The 22,866-nt window shown below is 36.8% G+C and overlaps 1 protein-coding gene across 1 annotated transcript; it reads left to right on the plus strand.

Annotated features, from left to right (window-relative positions):
- Nucleotides 1–2,372: 2,372 nt before the first annotated feature.
- Nucleotides 2,373–8,760, plus strand: nmur1a (neuromedin U receptor 1a; the record flags this gene model as incomplete). Its single annotated transcript, XM_079245606.1, has 2 exons — nucleotides 2,373–3,291; nucleotides 8,369–8,760. 2 exons carry the CDS (start codon nucleotides 2,373–2,375, stop codon nucleotides 8,758–8,760), a joined length of 1,311 nt encoding a protein of 436 aa, XP_079101732.1.
- Between the last annotated feature and the right edge of the window lie 14,106 nt (nucleotides 8,761–22,866).

Below are 22,866 nucleotides of genomic sequence, written 5' to 3' on the forward strand. Positions count from 1 at the left end.
CTTGTTGACTGGCCACATTGGGCAACTTTTTGGTGTGCTTCTGGGGAACTCCTTCATATTTGGCTTTTACATCAGCATCCAAAGTACGCACACTACTGTCAGTACATACTGTACAATCTATTAAATTGACTTAATTTTAAGAAAAATATTAACTCTTAAATGCCATGTTTATTATCTTTGACACATTCAATTTTGAAGATCATTTGCATCCCTAAAAAACTTTGTTCAAAACCCTGTTGTAAATAATTTGATACTTATCTTCCACCCACTGGTGGATACAACAATATAATATTGCACCACAATGTTTCTGACATATCACATGTTAACAAATAATAAACATAGGGCTTCAGTCATAACAGCTTCAGATAAAAAAAATAATGTAATTTTCTCACCACTTTTAAGGAGGAAAGCTTGGCTAAATATTATGAATACTTATGAGCCAATTGCTCAGGAAATAGAAACCCACCAGTGGAGCTAATACTGCCATGACCCCCCGTATAAACTTCAAAATGCCACATGAAAATCAAACCTTAGAAGAACCCTTATTGCAATCTTTCTGGTGGTTCTCATTGCCAGCCTCCAAGAGCGTCTGCAAATGAAACCTTTATGAAACAGTTCAAAGAAATGCTAAACAGGTTACAATATAGCACTGGTAATATTCTAGATTTTTCTGAATATCATTTATTCAGACCAACAATGAATTAATAAAAGTGCCATCTATCTATTTCTGTCTTCCAGATCTTGTTTGTCATAAAAAGCTTTCAGAAATATTCCCATCAGTCAGACAGTCGATTATTACACAAGAGCAAGTTTCTTCTTCTAAAAGAAAAAAAATTATGTGTGATTATAACAGTCATCCAGTGGTTTCAAGAGTGAGAAGGCCTAATTTGATGAGTCCAAAATTAGAATCCATTGCTAATGATAGTCCTCTTGGTTGGAAAGGTATAATAGTGCCGTCACTACACGTTGGTTTAAAAAGCACAGATTCATTGGTCCAGTGCACACTTTTTATGCATGCATATATCTTGCGTACCTTAAAAAAGGAAAACTACTTAGGAAAAAAATAAACATTTACTACTGACAAATCAAGAAATGAATATTCAAATAACTAAAAAGCATGAATCAAAGCATATATACATATATATAGGGGTAATATTTAATATTTAATCAATTTTCGACATATAAATAATACATGATAAAACTGACTTTATGTCAGATTTTATGTCAGAAGCTAAATCGTTTTCTTTCTTTTTTTTGTGTTCTTCATCATTGCAAGACTCAGTGCACATTATGGAAGCTGACCTCCAGAACTTCTTCATATAATATACTTTTTTTCTTTTTTTTGCCGTCAGCAATGTTAATTGAGATTCATAATGAAAACAGTTGCCTGCTGTGTTGAAAGACAAAAAGAAAATGTAGAATAAAACTGTAGGCCAGCAAAACAAACTCAGGAGGAGAAATTCATTTCCAGCCTTTCAGCTGAACTCTACTGTTTTCCTGATTGAAAAAACATCATGCCAGAACACCCAAAAACAATTACATACACTATGATTCCACCAAAAACCTCAAAATTAGGGTTCCCCAGTTTGGCTTCCCCTCAAAACACATTACAGTATAATGAATTTTTCACAGAACTGTGGCAGCATCAACAAAACAATTTATAACTGTTTATTTTCAAATTAGTTGCCATGCAGTTCAGCATATTTTAGTTCACTAAAGTGCACACACAAAGCTTTGGAAACATTTGAGTTCTCCTACAAAGGCAGCAACCAGATGGACATTAAAGTTAATTCAGTCAGTCACTGTCAGAAGTTAACTATAACCCCATTAGCAGTGACAAAAGCGATAATCTAATACAGAGTTTGGGCCATTTGTGAGGAAATATAATGAACAGAGATGAACGTCAAGCTACAAAACAACTCCCTCCCTGTTTACTGATGATACAAGAACAATTGCAGTGATTATATAAACCCAGCCAGCCAGATATATAGATTGATTACTCAGGTTTTCTCTGCAGGTTTTCCATGTATCTATGCTCGGACACACGTAACTCAAATTATGCATTATTGTGCAGAACCTGATTGGCTGTTGGATCCATTCAATCTGATTTAGGTGTGTTAAAGTTGGAATACAATAAAAACCTGTTGATTGCAGCTCTTGTAAGACCATAATGAGTAACCCTGAATCCTATGAAAACTAACAACATGCGTGTTTAATCAGGAAAATTGGATTGGAACTATTACATATTCATCAGTCACTAAATAATACCTGAAACACACCAGGTTTTGTATAATGTTGTAGTGTTTTATGTCTGCAGTCCAGCACTAACAAATGTTTACTTTTTTTTATGTTGTTTATTTTTTTCAGGCATGATGTCAGCTGTCAACTGTTCTTTCAGTCTCATGGCTGAAAAGGAAGAGTGGCTTTGTCCACCAGGACAGAAGTGTCTCAATGTGACCTCTGGCATGAACAGCAGCCACATCAATCTAGATGATGCATGTCTAACAGAAGAAGGATATCTGGAAAAATATCTGGGGCCTCGTCGGTCATCTGTGTTCCTTCCTGTTTGCCTCACCTATCTAGTCATCTTTTTGGTTGGTGTCATGGGGAATGTTCTAACCTGCACCGTCATTGCACGGAACAAGGTCATGTGGACGCCAACAAACTACTACTTGTTCAGCTTGGCGGTGTCTGACTTGCTGGTGCTTCTGCTTGGCATGCCGTTAGAGCTGTATGAGCTGTGGCAAAACTACCCCTTTCTCCTGGGGAAGGGAGGCTGCTACTTCAAAACCTTCTTATTTGAGACAGTCTGCTTGGCGTCCATCCTCAACGTAACAGCACTGAGCATTGAGAGGTACATCGCTGTGGTACACCCACTGCGTGCGAAGTATGTTGTAACACGTACCCACGCCAAGCGGGTTATCCTTACAGTGTGGGGTTTGTCAGTGTTGTGCGCTGTACCAAACACAAGTCTGCACGGGATCGTCATCCTTCACATCCACTCCACTGGCCCTGCTGGGAACGTGAATGTGGAAATTCCGGACTCGGCCATCTGTACCCTGGTGAAACCCCGCTGGATGTATAACCTCACCATCCAGCTGACAACATTCCTATTTTTTATTTTGCCCATGCTCACAATCAGCGTCCTCTACTTGCTCATCGGGCTGCAGCTGAAACGGGAAAAGATGAAGCAGACACTGGAGGCCAAGTCCGGTTTCGGACAGGAAAGCTTTTGTAACGTCCGCGCCCAGCAGCAGAAGGCACGACACCGGCAGGTCACGAAAATGTTGTGTAAGTCTAATGACCTGTTTGAAATATTATGTTGCCGGTTTTTTGTTTGTTTGTTTATTTGTTTTTACCCTTTTTTTTGTGTGTGAATTCCTGAAAACTACGGAGGCCTAAGGGGACACAGAGAAATTGTTTTTATTTTATTTGAAAAAAAGATTTCTATTCATATTTTTAATATTATTTGTATTTTATATATATATATATATATATATATATATATATATATATATACATAAATAAATAAAGTAATTTAAATAATAATAATAAATGTTGTAATTTACATTCCCTCACAAAAAGGGATCTTTTGACTGATTACACAACCATAGGATTGCACACACCCCGTTAAAGTCATTTTACTTATTATTTTTTGGTGTTTCTGATTACTATAATCTGTTTCTCTTAGTATTAAGTAAATATAACACCCACATACTTTTGACATTATGTCCATGTTAACAGGAGATGTTGATTTATAGTAGTGCTTTAACAAATTATTTACAAGTGAACAGAAAGAGGTTTTCTGTAATCAGAAAAGGTAACAAGTTGCTACTTTATTGTTTCAGCTACTTGTGTTTTGCTTTATGCTTGTATTTAGACACATAAAGCGCAACTGATTTTTTTTTAAAAGAAAAACAAAAGTGTTATGAATTGATGCAAAATACACAACTAGCAAGAGAATGCAAACAATTAAAATCCCCCGTGTCCCCTCAGGATCTCCGTAGAAACAATCCAGTTCTTGACACAATCACATCATAATCTAACACCAAAGAAATGTTCAAAAAGAAGATGGTTCACTTTGCTACAGAAGGATCTAGATCATTTTAAAAATAAATTAGTAGTTCATCATCTTCATGTCTGATTAATATTTCAAGCACAATTCTTGAGTCAATCATATTTTTGAACAGACTAAACAATGAACCAAATTACACAAGTAAAATATTTACTTACACACAGACATACATATCTAAAATAAGATTACAATCAAAGGCAGCTACTGGACTCATTCATGCGTTTAGAACCAATTATCTTAGGCTATTCTGCTTTTCTTCCCCAAGAACATGTCCTCCATCTGCTGAACATGCTGAATATGGTGATAATGAATATTGATTTTATGAAAGGTGAAACTGGGCCCATGTGACAGTCTGCCATACTGACTCATTTGCATGTTGTTTAGCCAATGCTTTTTCTACAGTAAACCCTTTATCAGTGCACAAGCACTACTGGGACTTTAAACCTTCTCTTTACATGACACCAAGGTGCTTCATGCACATTAAGTTTCCCTCCTGAACTAATATGCTAATGGTCAGCAAATGATTGCCTTCCAGAGTTTTAGTCTTCTTTAAATACAGTATCAAGGTTATTTTCAACAGTATTACCGTTTTCTATTAGAGTGCTTTCTGTTTTCAGGCATGATTACTTTTAGATTTTTAAATCTTATGTGTCATTGAAACATGCCAAATTATATAGATTGTAAAATATGTGGCAACTCTGTACCTTTATGGATGCTTTAGCATTAGTAATATGAAACATAAGAATGAAGCTAATCATTAAAGTCAAACTCTGTGATGCATATTTGATAAAGCAGTTTCATTAAATAGTAGACTCATGCAGATCTCTCGGGAAATAATCTATATTCCAGATCAATTAAAGCATCACAAGGTTTACACCAAAGGTTGGCTGCCATTTAAAGGTCATCTTATTCCCAAAGGATTTTCAACAATATAGGTTAATGGCTAGAGGCCTGAAGGTCAGAAAAACAGAGAAAGAAGGAAGTTTATGTAACAGTCAAAAAATGCCACAACACTAACTATTTCTCATGATCACTACAGAAACACTGATTCACTTGGGACTTTAGGTCAGTCAGTGGGAGTATATCTGCACAGGTATGTGAGGCTGTGGAAGCATGTTGTTCATGTTTAGTCAACTCAACAAAGTGCTGGTGAAATTCTGGAAGCAGATTTCTGAAAGTGTTATTTCACAGTAATAAATTCTGTTCATTTATACATATATATACAAACAAAACCAAGGACTCACATTACTTCTTCCAACATATTATATCACTGTGAGATCACTGTGTTGTATCAATCTAATTACATGAAGCACTAGTCTATAACTCTGCAGAATCAGTCCACGTTCTTTTCATCAACCGAATCTACAAAGGAGATATTTAGACTGCACCATGTACAATATGCTGTGAGTCATATCTAGCACCTTCCATTGATTTGTGGTGTCAAGGTAAGTTTCCAGCAGAAATTAAAAAGAAAAAAATGTGCCCGAACTGGTCATTACAACTGCCCCTGTCGGAGTGTTTGCTTGAGAAGGTGAAATTAACTTCTGGGAATATGGTTGAGTAACTTGTGAACTTTGATAGTTTGAATTTGCACTTTTGTCTCATAGTAGTCTGTGTTGACAGTGCTGCCCTTTGAGAAGCCAGTCTGAGCACAAATCATTATCACTTTAGCGCCTGTGTTATGTTCCACATGGAAGTATTGGCCTGGTTGGGATGGGTAAAATCTTTATAGAAACTGAAGTTGCCAGACAATGATGCTCCATTCGGATAAACTAGTTTCCACTGAGATGTACATGCATTGGCATTTGCTTGCTTGGCAGAACTGAACTGTATTTTTCAGCACTGAATACCTCACAATGAAATTTATTTGTTCAGTCGGTTTCAGGGTAAAACTGGAAAAGGGGCTTCAGAGATGAATGCAAATCAGATGTCTGCACATTTCACCATATAATTGAAATCTGCTTCAATGCCGTTATGAAAGGTTCGGCTTTTCAGGGTCATATAAATTACTCTAAGCTGTAATTTCAGCAAGTTTTGGTCACAACAATCTATTCAAGAGCTCTGTCAGACTGAATAATGGCTCTAATTTACCAACCATAGGAAGAGGAAAGCTCCTCTTAAAACCAACTTATACAGTTTTCACAAAGATCCTGCTGTTCATCCTTGTTCTCTTATGTGCAAATTTCTCACAAGTAGGAAACGAACCAATGCATACTGATGTGCACAAAACACAGATTTGCTTGTCTCTTCTGCTTCATTTGCTTCTCAACAACCCGGAGAGACTACAGATTTTAAAATTAAACGCATATTTAGGAACTATTTTCTCAACTATTTTACAAGTCAAATATAGAACCATAGAATAAATAGATGACAAGGAGGGACCAAGCCAAAATCAAATGATTTGTATAGTACTTTTCATGCAAGATGGCAGAACAAAGTGATTTACAAAAGAATAAAAAAAATAAAAAAAACACAAATTTAACTAAATTTGTTCATAAATTAATAGTCATTTCAGCTTCAATAGATTACCAGTCCCAAAGCAGGTTTACCCATCCACCCAAGGCCCTCTCCCTGTTACCCCACTGCTGCCAACAAAACACTCCAACAGCAGTCTGCTGAAAGAAAGTAATGGATGGCTGCATCAGCATGAGCAGGAGTCCATCCACCTGAAGACACAATCTCCAGAGTCTATCCCATATCTTATGCAAGCAACAGCGCTCTATAAATGTTCATAACCCAAAGCCTTGTACTGAATGCAGTCTCCTGCTTCCCAGAAAGCAGTTTCTGATGGTGCCCTTGAATGCAGCACTGGTCATTGCTGTGCTCAGTGGTTTGCATCTTTAAGTGACTATAAATCCAAGCAACAGTGGGGTTTGGTGCTTATTACATTACGTAATCTTTGGGCATCATTTCAAAGGTTGCAAGACTTGTTTTCGGGGCCAGTTTAACCATAAGATTGATTCAGCTTTCATTTGACATCGTTTCTGTCTATCTCCAAGAGAGTGAGGTTCGTGTTAACTTTTCATTTGTCAGGCGTGAGTTTGCTCTTCACTTCTCAATTTCTTTTTGGAATCTTTGTGTTAAATGTACAAAATGTTGCTGTTTTATAGGTTTTTGTAAATCATATCCCAGTGTAGTGTTATTAGGCATTTATTAATATTATGCAACGAGGACCCAGCAGGAACAGGTATTTAATATACATTAAACAGATGAGCAGAGGATTTGCTGTTCCTGAGGAAGATCCACCTGCTGGCAAAGAGGAGACATATGTATGGACTGACATTGTTGTTGCTGTTGGTGGGGTTATGGGAGATGTGGGATTATGGTGTCATTGGTTCAGGTAAGATGTGTTTAGGTTTTAAATGCTGAAACAAAATGGTGAGGTTTTTAGAGTTAATAATTTTAGGATCCAGTTAAAAAAAAAACAGCATTTTCAGGCTCCCAAAGCCCTAATTCCATATGAACAAAACATCCAAATACTAAGACCTTTAACAGATGCAGCCAAACTCGTTACCATGTGGACGTGGACTGATATTCAAACTAAAATTCAGATCACATCTAAACTTCTAGACAAAGCTGCAAGATTCCAACTGCAGCCTTTTTGCAAGTGACACAGGTTCAAAAATACTCAACAGAATTCCAGCCATAGTCTTGTTGCAGACTTCATCTTTTCTTTTTCTATCATCTTGTTTTGTCTGCAGCTCTTATTTGTCTTCTGATGACTGTCCAGCTGTTCTATATTTTCTTTACAATGTTTATCCTCCATCATTGATGTTTGCTTTTTTGCAACAAGTTAACAGCAATAATGCTTCTGCACTTATTGGAACAGTAAGTGTTTGGTGCAAGTTCATTAACCCTTTAAGACCCATAGTCTTTAAAATCGTCTTCAACATTGTGGATGGGGTCTTAAAGATATTTCCTTCATCTCGACACATCTTCACTGCAAAAACTTCGGTTGAACTACACATTTTCAATTTGTACTTTGAGGTTTGTATTTTGTTTAATTTAGTATTTAGATTAACAAATAAATATATGTTACAGTATTTCAACTGGTCATTGTCAAAGGGTTGTGTAACCCTAAGCTAGCAATGACCCTGTTTTGTACTTATTACAACTTATTTCCAGAGGAAAGTGGTCCCCTACTCATTTATTATTGAGTTATTGTGTTTGTTACACAAATTATTTTATGTCTTTATCACCTTGAGATAAGGGCTCTGCATCTGAAGAAGTCTTTTGCTTTGAGGTCCTCACCACATGTGTCTCATGGTGTCTTTGTCTCTTCCTGTTTTGCAGTTGTTTTAGTGGTTGTTTTCGGGATATGCTGGGCCCCGTTTCACACGGACCGCCTCATGTGGAGTTTCATCAATGAATGGACGGACAACTACCGGGAAATATTTGAGTACGTGCACATCATTTCTGGAGTATTTTTCTACCTCAGCTCAGCAGTCAACCCAATTCTGTACAACCTCATGTCCACGCGCTTTAGAGAAATGTTCAAGGAGGTCATGTGCCATCGGCAGCATCACAAAAATCCAAGAAAACACTCTCTCAGTGTCACCCGAGTGACACTTCGCAGCACCCTCAGCGATGCACCCCTCAGCAATGGTGCTGTTGTTGTTGAAGCTGAGGCAGAGGATGGAGAAGGGAAAATGAAGGATGAGACCGCCTTTTCAGGTGGAAACTGACTGGGGTTATGTGAAGGTGACATTTTGTTGGCACAAAGGTATTCAGTTTAAAAAGACTGTTCAAAGCCACTGCATCCGTTACCTGTCATTAGCAGCCACTTCACACAGGTACGTAAGCAAAATATCATTTAAAAAGAGGAAATATAAAAAAAACAAGAATACTATTGAGCTGAAACTGTCAAACTGCATGTCTTATTTACTATTGAAAAGTTAACCGTTAGCTCAGCAGTCACAACCGACCTTGACGCTTTTCTAAACGCACCTGGAAAAGACTTACAGTAAGTGCATCTATCACGTTTTATGACATGATTCATGAATGTACCCTTGAATGTCTGCTTTAGTTTCCCAGAGTGAAGCCTGGATAAATGAAAACATTTTCTAAGCACTTTATCACATTTGAAAGAGTAATCCATATTTAAATAAAGCAGGTCCCAAAAAACCCTGCAGCTGTCAACTTGGGTTGAACTTGACTGAACTAATAACCGCAAAAGTTGCTCTTAGAAATTGGAAAGTTAAATCAAAAACACAAGAAATACCATGGCTTTGTAAAAAGCTTCATCCGTATAACAGGAACTGTTTCTCAGTGGACGTGTAGTGGATATCTTGTAGATTATAAATGAAAATGGAAAACTGAATGTTTCTTTCAGCAATCCTTCATTTAAATGCGAAACTGCTCTGTATGTAAAGTAAATACTTATCTGTATCGTGTGATTCATGAATAATAAGATGTTGCTGTGTATGTAAAAACACTGTGTATAAGTATAGATGTTTTTGTGTTTTTGCTGTGGATTGCTGTTTGCTACTTTCATTCTGTCTTGGGTGTTGTTATGTAAAGCTCTGAAAATGGGATTAGCTCAAATGAACAACATTTGTGTGGATTTGTTGAGCAGAATTGTCACTGTTAGAGTACAGTATATGTATGGTGTCTTTTTCTCACAAGGGTTTATAAACTTGCATGAAAACAAATTGAAAATCATGTTTAAAACATGTCTAGAGTGTTTTTTTTCCTCTCAGTCTGCTTATAATTGTTTATATGTAAATGCTGAGAGAACAACAAGCAATTCACATCACGGGTGAGTATCTCCAACTGTGAATCTGTACTTTAACTACTGTAGCATCAAGATCTCAAACTGTTGGGACAAACCAAAGTTGTCATTCCCACTAATGATCTTTTTCTCTTTTCAATGTTTGATGTGACTCTGGGGAGGGAGTAGCTTCTTTATCTGGGCAACTCTGGAGCTGCATTGAACAGATACAGAGCAGATACAGTGTCACACTGAGCTGAAATGCTGCAAATGGACAAGGTACAGATGGTGTCGTTGCAACAACATAGTTATCTCCACTGCAAATATTGCAATGCATTTTCTTCCTGTAAAACAGGATGACAAATTATGGACATTATTAAAACCAAAACCAAATGCATTGCCAAATTCAGAGCACAAACAGCTGAACAAGCCCTTTACATAACATTACAATGGTGGACAAATGGTGAAACATATCTACAAACATTGTAAAAGATTAGTGTTGGCTATGCATGCATAAAACAGAGTTAAACAGATTGGCTTGATAACAGGATATTATCCAGATATTTTTACCAATATCCTTTCTCAATTAGTATTTTAACAACTAGCTACACTTCCAAGTAATTCTTAAAGTCACTGGTTATTTATCATCTAAATTTTTATCTTTTTCCAAATCCTAACTGGTTTGTTTATAGGGTTAATACTAACCAAAATATTCTCATTACCTATTGGAAGAATATTGTGCAAAAAGTTATGCACAACTTTTTACATTTGCTACTTCCAGCAACACAAGATTAGTGCACCTGAGCAACTTTTATTCATTTATCCTGTCTGAGGTTTCAGTCATGAAAAGCTTGACAGCAAAAACATACACATATTACATATTCAGCTGACTGAGGTGAACAGCAAAAAGTCACAATTATTCTCGTTTTGCTCTCTAATAACATTTTGTCTGTGACAATTCGCAGATGGTCTTTGCTTTTCTAACACTATTTAAAATCACAAGACTGAAAGAAGTATACATTATATATATATATATATATATATATATATATATATATATATATATATATATATATATATATATATATATATATATATATATATATTAAGATGCTGTCTGCAAGCTCACCTCCTGATGTAAATTATTCACTATAATGCAAGTCCAAATGGTCTAAATTCAAGATTTCATTGTCAGGTAAGTGAATGATATTATAATTTTATATATTATATTTTATTATATATTAATATAAAACAAATAATTATTTGATTGCATAATTATAAATGCATACTTATATCTTTCTGTATCAGTGTATATACAAACTTTTATTTAAAATTTTGAAGTTGTAGTCATTTATTAAGTATGGTTATCAGTTATATATGACATTCAGCTTTAAGTTGTACTTTTAAAATCCAATGTGGAGAAAAGTTCAGAAACCTCAGTACTGTAAATTAACAAATTACTCAAAAATGAATATTTTGACACCCTACTTAATGTGAACCTGAAGCATGCAGTTAAAGGACAGAAAGTGAAACAAGTTGTGCTTAGGTTGTAACAGTTGATCAAAATCAGTGGGATAGCATGGAAATGAAATCAGTTTAGTTTGTTACATGTGTAGACAGCAGAGCCAACTGGGAAAATTGGCACCTTGAAGGGGTGCTATTATGGTATTTCAAGTTTTCTGAGCTTTCTACAGTGTTGCAGTGTTGAATCCTCATCAGACATGTGAATGGCACTGTTTTTTATTACGTAAATGCATGTTTGAGTTTGAGTTTGAGTTCCAGCACACTCTGCTCGGTTTCCATGGCGACGAAAAACGCGTCGTTTTAGAGAGTTTTTTCTACTTGGAAATCCTTGTGACGTCCCGGGGGATAAGGTTCGGTGATTGGTTACCTACTACTGGTTAACAAGGGCATGTACAAATACATCAGGCAGGTGGAAAACGTCGGATAAAGTTATTTCCAACGATGGCTGGTGAGTTTACCAAAGAGAGACATCCTGCTGCATTCGTTGCTGTGGGTTGCTGTTTTCCACTTTGTTTTCAGGGTCTGATTCAGGTTCCAACATGTAGGGCTGTATGCTGTGTGTTGACATGGTGTTTTGTTTTTTTTATTGAGTTTATATTAGCCTAATCCTTCTGTTTATGAGATGTTACAATGACGGCGAAAGCAGTTGCAGGGCTCACTCCCGATGTAGTGCAGTGGCGGGAGGCGGGGCTTAATGCGGAAGAGTCTCGATCCACTTGTTTTGCCCACAGGCTGATCTGACAGCCTACGGAGAGGGTCGGTCTGAAGTAAATAAAGTGGTTTGTAACAATAACTCGATCAATCCCAGCCCTTCTGGTCTCAGAAATAAAAATAAATTAGCCCGAAAAGCACATAATAGTTCCACTTTAACTAAAAGAAAAAAGGATGAATGAAACAAAACAGCCAGATGATCACAGGACAGAAAATTTAGTCAGATGAGCAGCTCTGCTATGGATAGATAACAGTGAAAGTTTAAAAAGACCTAACCCATCTTGTCACTATGCGTTTTCTTTCTGCCAGATCCTTCTTTTCTAGGCAAACCTTTCACATCAAACATTGTGTCACTGCTATGTTTCTTACATCTTTTCTCACCCAGTTAATCAGTCTGTTTTCCATTCTCACTTGTGATAGCATTTTCTTTCCAGACCAGTGCATTGCACAACCCACCTTTTCCCCAACTATATCATCTCCAGTTGCCCAAGCTGGAGCCTAAAGTCATCTCTCTGCATACCAAAGATTCTCGTATTTTCTTTAGATATTTCATCACATTTCACCTGGACACAGCCAAACTTCATTCTAATAACTTTCACAGAACGTTAGAGCACAGTGATCCTGAACAGAATTAGACAAACCTGTGGCTTACAGATCCATATGGACAACAAAGCTCATATTCAAACCTAATTCCAGTGGATTATTTGTACAAAAGCAATGATGCACAAAATTACTACAGAGTTTTAGGAGATTAATGATCAGCTTCTCTGATGAAACAGAGAAACATTCTAGGTTTCTCCAATACTGGGTGCAAAGCCAGGTGCTGCACACTGAACCTGGAAATAAAGACCTGCAGCATTGCCCTGGGCTCTTTTGTTGTCATGGTCACTGCCTCACTCCAAGCAGTTTGTCCTCCCCTATTTCCCCTTCTTGTATATTGTATTTAATTGCAGAAGCAGTTAGTGATGTGTGCTCACCCAGTGTCAACTGAAGGTCATTATCCACCTCCACAAATCACCAGACTGTAGAAGGTCTCTGCTTTGTTAGTCACAGTAAAGCCCCCAACTTGCTTCTTACAAATCCTGCTCTCTTCTCTGCCACAGAATCTCAAGCAGCTGGACTCAAATCAAGTAAAGGGTTATGTAGAACTGGTGACTGTGACACTGGAAATACAGACCTCCAACATTTCAGTTCATGCCTCATCTAGATTTAGAACTTTGACAGCATGAACCTGCATAGCTCTAAATTATTCATTGAGTAGAAAGTATCTGCAAGTATCTGCACGCTCACAAGAGTGTACATCTTAGTGAGTGTGTCTGCTTACTGATTTAACTGACAAGCTATTTATCAAAAGGCTAGAGCCATGATTAAGTACGGTCACGTTTTGCTGTGCAATTTGAGCAACTGCTATTTAAGACTGCTTATACAGTATTTGAGAGAATAAAGTCTTAATGTCTGTGATGGACTGGTGACCTGTCCAGGGTCTCGCCTGCCTCTCGCCCAATGATTGCTGGGATAGGCTCCAGCTCCCCACGACCCTGAATTGGACAAAGCAGTTAAGACAATGAATGGATGGAAATCTCCGTCTTCACATTCAAATTATATTAAATATAGTTCAGCCTTTATTTAAAGTAGTGTTGAGATTAATCAAGAAGGCTATAAAAAAAATAATGTTAACTGAATTGAAGGGTTTTTTTTTCCAAAATTGAATTTTTTTTGAATAACCACATATTTGTGTATTTGTAATCAAAAGGAGAAAAAACCTGAACTTGCTGAATTGAAACGTGTTTGACTTGCATACTGAACTCTTGTGGACCTTGAAAAAATTCCCTGTGATATATTATGAAGTGTTCAGCCTCATTACATCAAACCAAGGCTGTGCTGGATGGCAAATAAATGTCAAAGGTATGATGGATACTGAGAGATTCTAACTTATAACACGTAGCCCTTCTCAAGAACATTAATTATATTGGGAATGAAAAAACCTCTTGCAAAGTGCAGACCTTCGCCAAGCAGCCGATTTCCAACCATTTTGTAAAAAATTCCTGTACACAAAATTCCTTCCAGATCACTCCCAAAATTGATTGGAAACTAAGATAGATCATAACCGACAGGTGCAAGGCTCCGCAAAAAACACACTGCATATACCAACAGAAAAGGAGATGCAAACACAGAAAGGAGCTGCAAATGCAGAAAAATGTTCCAAATACAGAGGAGTGCTGCAAAAACAAAAAGGACTGCAATAAGAAAATGCTGCATATTCACTCAGTGGAAGTGCCCTTGGCCTCTGGGCAGTAGTGAGTTTTTAACCCCAGAGAAAACAGTGAGAAGAACAGAGGTACTGGTGGGAAGTATGAGCAACGTAAAACTCAGCGAGAGAAACTTCCTCAAGGTATTTTTGTCTTTTCTTTTCTGTTGTTTTTAGATTTGGCCTTTATCACAATATTATAAAAATATCCACAGATTTGAATTATTGACATAAGCACAATACAAACTTTGATAATGCCAGAGCACTTCTGTTGTGTGAGTGAATATGCAGTATTTTGTTCTTGCAGCATTTCTATGTAATTTCAGCACTTCTCTGTTTTTGCAGCTTGTTTCTGTATTTGAATCCCTTTTCTTTTATTTGTATTACATTTCTGCATTTCCAGCACTCCTTTGTACTTGCAGCTTTTCCCACTAGCATTTCTGTTCATATTTGTGCCATGTTTTTGTATATGAAGTATGTTTACACCTGTCAGGCCAAGAAATATCTACCGAGTAGTTTTTGTATGCAGCTGTTAACAGACAGATAAATGATAAAACTTAACCTATTAGGTGACGGTGACTACTGAAATATAAGGTCTTGCAGAGTATGTTAAGAAGTTTTACTAAATCATAATGTTATGTTCATATTATAACTTTACATTATTTTGAATATATATTAATGAACATTTTAAGATATTACACAGCAACAAAACCTGAAATTTCTTACTGAAAGTATACACTAAAATAAACAAATAATTCACTTACCAGGCTATCAAGTGTAAAGTATGAAAATATGCTTTTTGAATAATATAACACATACAATACATTTGCTGCTCCTTCATATTTTTGTTAGCTCATTGACCTTTTGGTTTTTGCAGTAAATGTAACCTAATAAAGTTGGGAATGTTGTATTACGAAGTTTATTTTGAGAAACAAATCCAAAAAGCCTAAAGTCTGAGCAAAGCCACAAATTTACCCTCATTTACAGAGAGATAAGAAAAAAATAAGTTTAAGGAGTGGCAATAAACTGCAAATATACTTCTCTAAAGCTAGTTTGACACCAACTGGAAGGAAATTGTTGAGTCTGTGCAGCTATCAAAACACACGCATGCACACACACACCCCACAAGGGTCCCAAGATAATTAGGGAGTCATCACATCACTGGAAAAAAAAAAAAAAAAAAAACATTTTCATTTATTTTAAAAAAAATAAGTAAAATGTACTAAGGCTGCAAAAACTTGCATGTTAATTGAAAGAGATTAATCTGTAAAACGGATGTGTTCATTTTAATGCATTAATAAATAAACAAAATGTTCCTACTCAAGTCATTTTACAAGAATTTGGTAAGAGAAGTTGATTTTATGGTGTTGACCTATTGTCTTGCCATGCCATAAAGATAGGAAAGAAACAGCAGTGTTGCATATTGATATGTCATCTTGAACATTCTCCTGGATCATGTGTCTGCAATGGTTTTCAGTTTTTCTTTTGTTTTACCAGGCTAAAAGGTTAATCAGAATGGTCAAACCTGATGGAAAAGAAAAAACAGGGGAGGGAGTAAAGAGAGAAAAAGACAGACCTTAAAGAGAGAAACCAAGTAACACTTTCAAGTAAAAAGAGAAGCAATGTAGTTCACATTGCTTCTCTTTTTACTTGTGCATGTGCAACATGCACACTGCAAGTTGCAATGAGCAGATATGTTTTGCATTTCAGGCTTAGTCCAATTCAGGGTCGCGGGGAAGCTGGAGCCTATCTCAGCAGTCTTTGGGCAAAAGACAGGGTACACCCTGGACAGCTCGCCAATCCATTGCAGGACCACATTTCAGTTAAGTAAGATAAAATTGTACTGAGTAATCATTTTAGAGAATAGTCTCACAATATCTGATTAGCACCACAATCCTCTTAGATTAGTGCATGTAGGAAAACATCAAGGTTCCTTAAAATATGGCTTATATCCAATAAAGGGTTTGCAACACTTGTACTTTTATATAACTCTTACTGTAGTACACATGCTTTCTCCTCATCAGTATTTATCTCAGGACACTACTGCACCTGATAAGCTTCTAAAAGAAACCGTAGAACATGCAGAACATTTTTTATGGTGTAAGTATCAATTTGAGGAACGCAATGTGTTATTTCTTGCTTACTGTTGGAAAATAGGGGGTGGGCCCTTGACAAAATCCTGCAATTTTGTATGATTACCTAAATAACTTGTCAAGATCTTGAATAATACCTTTTAGCTTTTAGCCCACTCTTAATCCAAGTTTTGCACCTTGAATATGAAACTCCAGCATGAGGTTGACATTAATAAGCTACTTGCGACTTGAAACTCGTAAGTCAAAAAAGCCTCTAAGTTGTCATATTTTTTACCATTCACAATACCCCTGACATGGTCTGTCTGCCTTGTGTTCCTTTCAATATCTGCATGTTTTTGTCCTAAATGCTTACAAAAAAGACTATACTCTTTGCACTTGAAGTTGAGATAAATTAGAACTATTTCTAAGAATGTATTATGTTTAAAATATGTCTTCTTCTCACAAACAAGGCTTGATTGTTATTAAGTGCCTTCTTCTTAAAACTTCTGACTGGACCACGTAATTGCGAGAGCTGTGTGCCCTGCAGAGGGGATGGGAGGAAGTGGTTATATAGAAACAGTGTGCACTTTACAGCATTTTGGGGGTTTTTTTTCTTCTTTTTTTTTTTTTTTTTTAAGAAGCTCTTAACATGGGTTAACTCAGCATTATTATAATTACTATGATTTAAGTTGAGTATAAATGCAGATGGTTGCATCAGAAAAGGGCATCTCATGTAAAACGTGCCACTTCGTCCGTGCAATGACTCGTTGTGGCAACTCTTTCAGAGGGACAAGCGGAAAGAGAAACTCCAACAACAACAAAGATATAATAGAGCTGCAAAGGTATTGTGCATGGGTTATGTTATTCACACCGCTCACTTTGATATTGTGTGTTTGCTAGCCTAATAAGTAAATAATCCTACCTGTAGTTTCCACTAGACATAGTTACTCTGCATTCTGGCTACGACTTATAACATTTGTGATTCCACCATATGAACATGTTTAAGAAGCACCTGATAGAATATTCAGGAAAGCCACTTCAATCTGCAATAAGGCTTAAGTGGAACAAGAGGTCAAACACAGAAACTGTGGAAAACAACAAGTTATTTTTACATTTGTGTATCCCATCCCTACATCTCTATGACCATGTCAGCAGCACATAAAATCAATTGGTCAGGTATTCTTAACCTCAGATAACCAGATGTGCAGTTCATTTAGTGCATATGAGACTACAGAAGAGAGCATAGTAAACATGAGTATTGGGTAGTAGGAATTGGGTGGCCGAGTTTTTAGATAATGCTGAAATGATGTTTTTTTTCCAGATTCTCAAACAATAATACCTCTCATCTTGTCACATTAGTGCTGCATCTTCCTTCTTTAACTGTGTAAGGGTCTCAGAAAGTGACCCTGCTCAACTGATATTCACAGTAAGGTTATTCAGCTTTCCATTACAGATATTAATTTCTATTTCCTACATCAGCGGTTCCACACCTGGGGCCTGGGAGCCCCCAATGGGGACCCCAAAGAGCACAGGATATCCTCGAGGCTTTGAAAATTAAGAGCCATTGTGATAAATGTCTACACATTTTCCCTGTTTAAGAAAAGAGTAAGGCTATATGTTGTTATTTATTTTTGGCTTTATCAAAGAACAAGGCTCAGCCAGAATAAATTATTTATAGTGAATATCTCACTTTTGAAAACATAAAACCAAGCGTGGTTTCAGCATGGGGTGGGGGAGGGGGTCCATGGCTTTTTGGTAGATGCTTGAAGAGGGTCCTCAAGTAAAAAAGGTTGGGAACCACTGTCCTACAGGATGTTCAAAATCTCCTTTACATCAGCAAGAATATCTACACTTGGCTGAAAATGGTAGACAGTTTGGATGGTATAAGGCAAGTCCGTTTGGTTCTTCTTCTTCTTTCTTTGGTTGCAGCAATCTAAAGAAATACAGGATCATGTTAAGATGCTTTCCCGAAACAGCATCCTTTTACATCGATACTTGAATTGCTTTGCTTTGTAGCTTGCTGAAGAAAGTGGAGAATAGTTCAGCCTTTCAGACACATGATTACCTTTTACGTTGACCTTATTGTGAATGGATTTTGCTTAAATTTCCAAGAAATGTCAGAAGTGGAATCGGAAAAAGGTCATAAGATTTCGGAGTGATCTGCTTCACCATCTGGATTCAGAATTTTTAACAATTTTTTTACTTCTGGGAGATAGGAATAACTTTGTCATTACAGCTTCTAACTCAGAATGCTCAGAATCACAAGCAAAAAATATAAATAAATTTTAAACAATTACAGGACCAAATAATAGTAGATGTTATTACTCCTCAAGCAGATTGCCTCTATTAGAGAAAATGCTATTACAGCCATTTGCATCGTATCAGTGGTGTGTTTCCAGGGTCAAGGATTCGAAACAAGATGTATGATTCTGATTAAGGATATAATCTTGAAAAATAATAAGGGTGCATACACATCAGGAGAGTGTGCAAGACTTTGTCCGATTGCTCAGTTGTAGGGGGGTGTATCCATTCAGACTCAGATCACATTCATGCTGCACTTTGGTCAAACGCACCAAATCATTACAACAATATATCCCCATTCCAAAGGCTGCGCTTCACTAGTATTTAGCAAAAGAAAAAACAAGACCCGCGTGAAGAAGAAAACTCTGCTGCGAGTTAAACATAGAGCACAAAACTATCGCTGTTTTGGGTTTTTTATTTTGTCTTATGCAAGTATACTGCAAAAATACACTGCAACAATGACACAGTATGAACAAAAGATGAGGCAGAGGACTCTTAACATTGTTGCTATGTATTTAACCATAATGCAATGCCATGTCAATTGCAGGAAGTGAAATTTTTTGTCGTCCGTTTCCTGTATTTGGTCTGCTACGTGCCGAGACCTGCGTATGCAGGCGAATTGACTCCGTTTCTTTGGTCCAAATCAGAATTCGTTTGCCGCGTTCACAGCTCCCCAAACGAAGCGGACTACGATTCGAATCAAAAAGGCAAATGTGAATGTGCCTTAAGAGTGTTGGTTGGTAACTGGGTGTGCTGTTGGAGTTTTTCTCAGGTGTTTCTATGGCTTCACAGAGGTCTCCATGTTTTCAGTAGATAATGTGTCTGATCTTGTGACTCTACAATTCCAGTATCAAGTCTTCCGGTCATCACTCCGTTGTAAATCCTGCCTTAACTATCTCTATGTGAAACAGTTTTTTTGTTGGTTTATCTGGTCTACGCATACAACACAGGGGTTGCAAGAAAAACAAGGACTATGGATTAATTATATTGCATAATTTTTAAAGGTCTTTTAAGTTCAACATTCTTAACAAATTGTGTAGTGATCCAAACCATATATCTTGCATTCTCTGAAATCATTAATCACAAATGTCAGATGCTGTGTGGCCAATTCCCTAGACAAGGTTACACTGTTATGGAATAAACCTTGTGCTGCATCTCAATTCTCCTCTTGTAAATATATTACAGCCAGCTCTGCTTAATGGGACAGGTGAGGAGAGGACAGCAAAGGCTCATGAAGGCATAGTAACAACTCTGGCTAGAGTTCATCAATGAACTTTACAGGCCATCTCATAATCTTCTTTTGAATACCTTTGGACAGGTGTAGCCAATTTCCTACAGTAAATCTGTATTTTGTCCACAACTTCCAATATATGCAAAGTTAACAAATGACTCCACTGTGTATGTTCTTGGGCTTTGTCCTATAATTGTCACGCTCAAGAGAATATTTAATTAATTCCAGACTAAATTATCACACGAGAGGCCACAACAATGCTAGCTGCATGTGGTCCCAAAATACTATTCCACTGTTTGAATCTTAAAATGATTTAGGAGTTTGAGTCCTTTACAGTGACTGTGTAGGGGTGTTTCTTTTCTCTAGGCGCTCTGATTTATGATCCAAAAGCATGCATTAAATAGTGATTCTAATTAAATGATTCAGTTTCTCGTCAAACACATGCATGTAAGTAAACTGGTGTATCTAAGGAGATTACATTGTGAGTTGATGTGTGATACTTTGTGTTGGCCTGGCAACCGTGTCCAGGGTGAGCCAACACTCTCATTGTTGCTCTGCACAATATAAAGCAGGTAGGGGTGGATCGACAAAACGATAAGATTTTTTTGCCCCAACGCCTGTCAAGCGAACATTTCATCAACCCAATCTGTGATCACAGTGAGTGAAAATGTCCACTTCTATGTCTGAAACTACCCACACTCTGTTTCATTACCAAGCTTTCACATCTATGTCAGCCTGGTCACGAAAATGTACAGTTTCATGATCACAACGTCTGAACCTGGACATGTTCAGGTGTTTTGGTGAAAATTCACCTGAGGCGATGTTAGCTTTTTATTTATTCACACTGCCACTCTATGACATGTTTCACCTTTGCTATCCCCTTACACTGAGCATATTTTGAGGGTGTTCCTGTGAATTTTTAAGTGCTTTTTGCTGTTTCATTGAAAATTACAAAACAGAGTTTTGCAACATTGTTAGTTAACAACGCATATTTTTTATAAATTACAAATGTTAAAATAACCCAAACTTGTTTCTCACCACCTCAACACCCCCAAATAAAGCTAAAAGCTCTAAAAGTTTGATGCCATGACTGCATTGGTGTTATGAAAAATTCAACCTCATTTCTCCGAAGTGGTAGCCAATGATGCCATCCTGTACCACTTGTAAAGCGAATACATTTAAACAACAAGAATTTCTTTTGATTACAATGATTATTCAGAATTAATAGATTAAACATTACTGTTAAGATGGTTTTAAAGTTAATCACAATTTTTTTTTTAACCACAACCTTTAAATATACTGCTTGTATCATCTATTTAACATGTGCCCCCAGGTACTGGCAGTTTTAATAAATGTAAAACTGCATAATATCTCAGTGATCTTGAAAGTTAAGGCATCTGGATTGGTTGATGGGATATGAATGACATTTAAATTGATAGCTGCCATGATAGTTATTATTTACACATTACTCTTAAGGAAGGTGAAGAGGAGATTATCTGTATTTCAAAACTCAACTCAAAGTTTTCTTCTAAATTTTTAATCTTATTCTCTGAAAAAATGTTCTAATAAGAGCTAATGGTCATTTGTGGAAATTGCTGTTCAATTAGATGAAAAAAGCGGAGGGAAAAAAAAGGATGTTTATGTCTGGTTGTTAGTGACATCTGATAAAGAGATGTCACTTCCCCACTCTATATGCAAATTAACACTTTTCAGACTTCACACACTGTCAGCCATGGCAGGCAACAATCAGGACATCAATGACAAGTTTATTTATGTTTCTGCAAAAATCCCAAATTATATTAATTTACCTAAGCATTATTAAGAATTCAGACAGTGGAATAATTCAGGTTTGACAGAGTCATATTGATAGTATATTCAAACAAAAGTTGCACTTTGAGGTATAACTCAAATGTTATCACTGACTAGGTTTATTATGTGGTCTGTAGACTACTCGGGAAGAAGAGTGTAGTAAGCATTAAAATAATTAAAATAATTCCATGTTGTTTCCCTATTTGTTTCTGGACAATTATTTCTCATCTTCAGTAATAATAATTGCAGCTCAATTGTCCATCTTTGGAAAATTAACTTCTCAACAACTTATAACTTGTATAGAATTTAACCGTAAGGACTGAACCATTTATCTGTGGAATGAGGAATATAACTAAATATATAGGTAATGCATTTTCTGTTATTCTGCCACTCCTGGTGAAATCTGGGTGGATTTCGCATTGTTTTTACCAAGAAATCTTTGGACTTCTTTTTATGAACCTCTTTTAGATCTCGTTAGAGCTAAAATATAATTTGGATAGTCTTATGGGACAAGACAAATGTTATTTTCAAAGACATAAAAGAAAAATAAAATCTTCCTGTTTGTGTTGTGTATCATCTGCATGTCTGGGGTTGTCTAAAGAAGGTTGGAAAAAAATTGTCTAGTAAATTGTCTAGTAAAAAAAAATTGTCTAGTAAAAACAAAAAGAAAAAAGAAAAAATAGATACACCACTACACATCATACAGAATAATTTGTTGGCCACTTCAGAAGTCAAATTCAGTCTCACAGTGACTGTTTGGTCAAATTCCAGGAATGTGTTAGATCAGGTATTGCTGTTTTCCTCTCACATGTAAATCAGAATCGACTAATTGAGGTCTTGTGGTAACTGCAGATTGGCATTATGGTGGCTATACAGTTTACCCTGTTAAGGATCAAAGCAGCAGGAAATGGTAGAACTGCACTGACAAAAAAAACTACATACAATAAAGCCATCTATTCCCTTCAAATCCTCCAGGGTCAGATTGGGAGGACAGCAGCGGAGGCAGGAAAACCCAAATTTCCCTCTCCCCAGCCACTTATTCCAGCTTGTCTGGGGGATGCAGAGGGGTTCCTGGGCCAGCTGAGAGACATTGTCTCTCAAGCATGTCCTGGGTCTTCTACAATGCATTCTCCCAGTAGGACGTACCTCGAATGCTTCACCAGGGAAATGTCCAGGAGGCATCCT

The sequence above is a fragment of the Telmatherina bonti genome, assembly GCF_933228915.1.
Source record: "Telmatherina bonti genome assembly, chromosome: 8".
NCBI classification, from domain to species: domain Eukaryota; kingdom Metazoa; phylum Chordata; class Actinopteri; order Atheriniformes; family Telmatherinidae; genus Telmatherina; species Telmatherina bonti.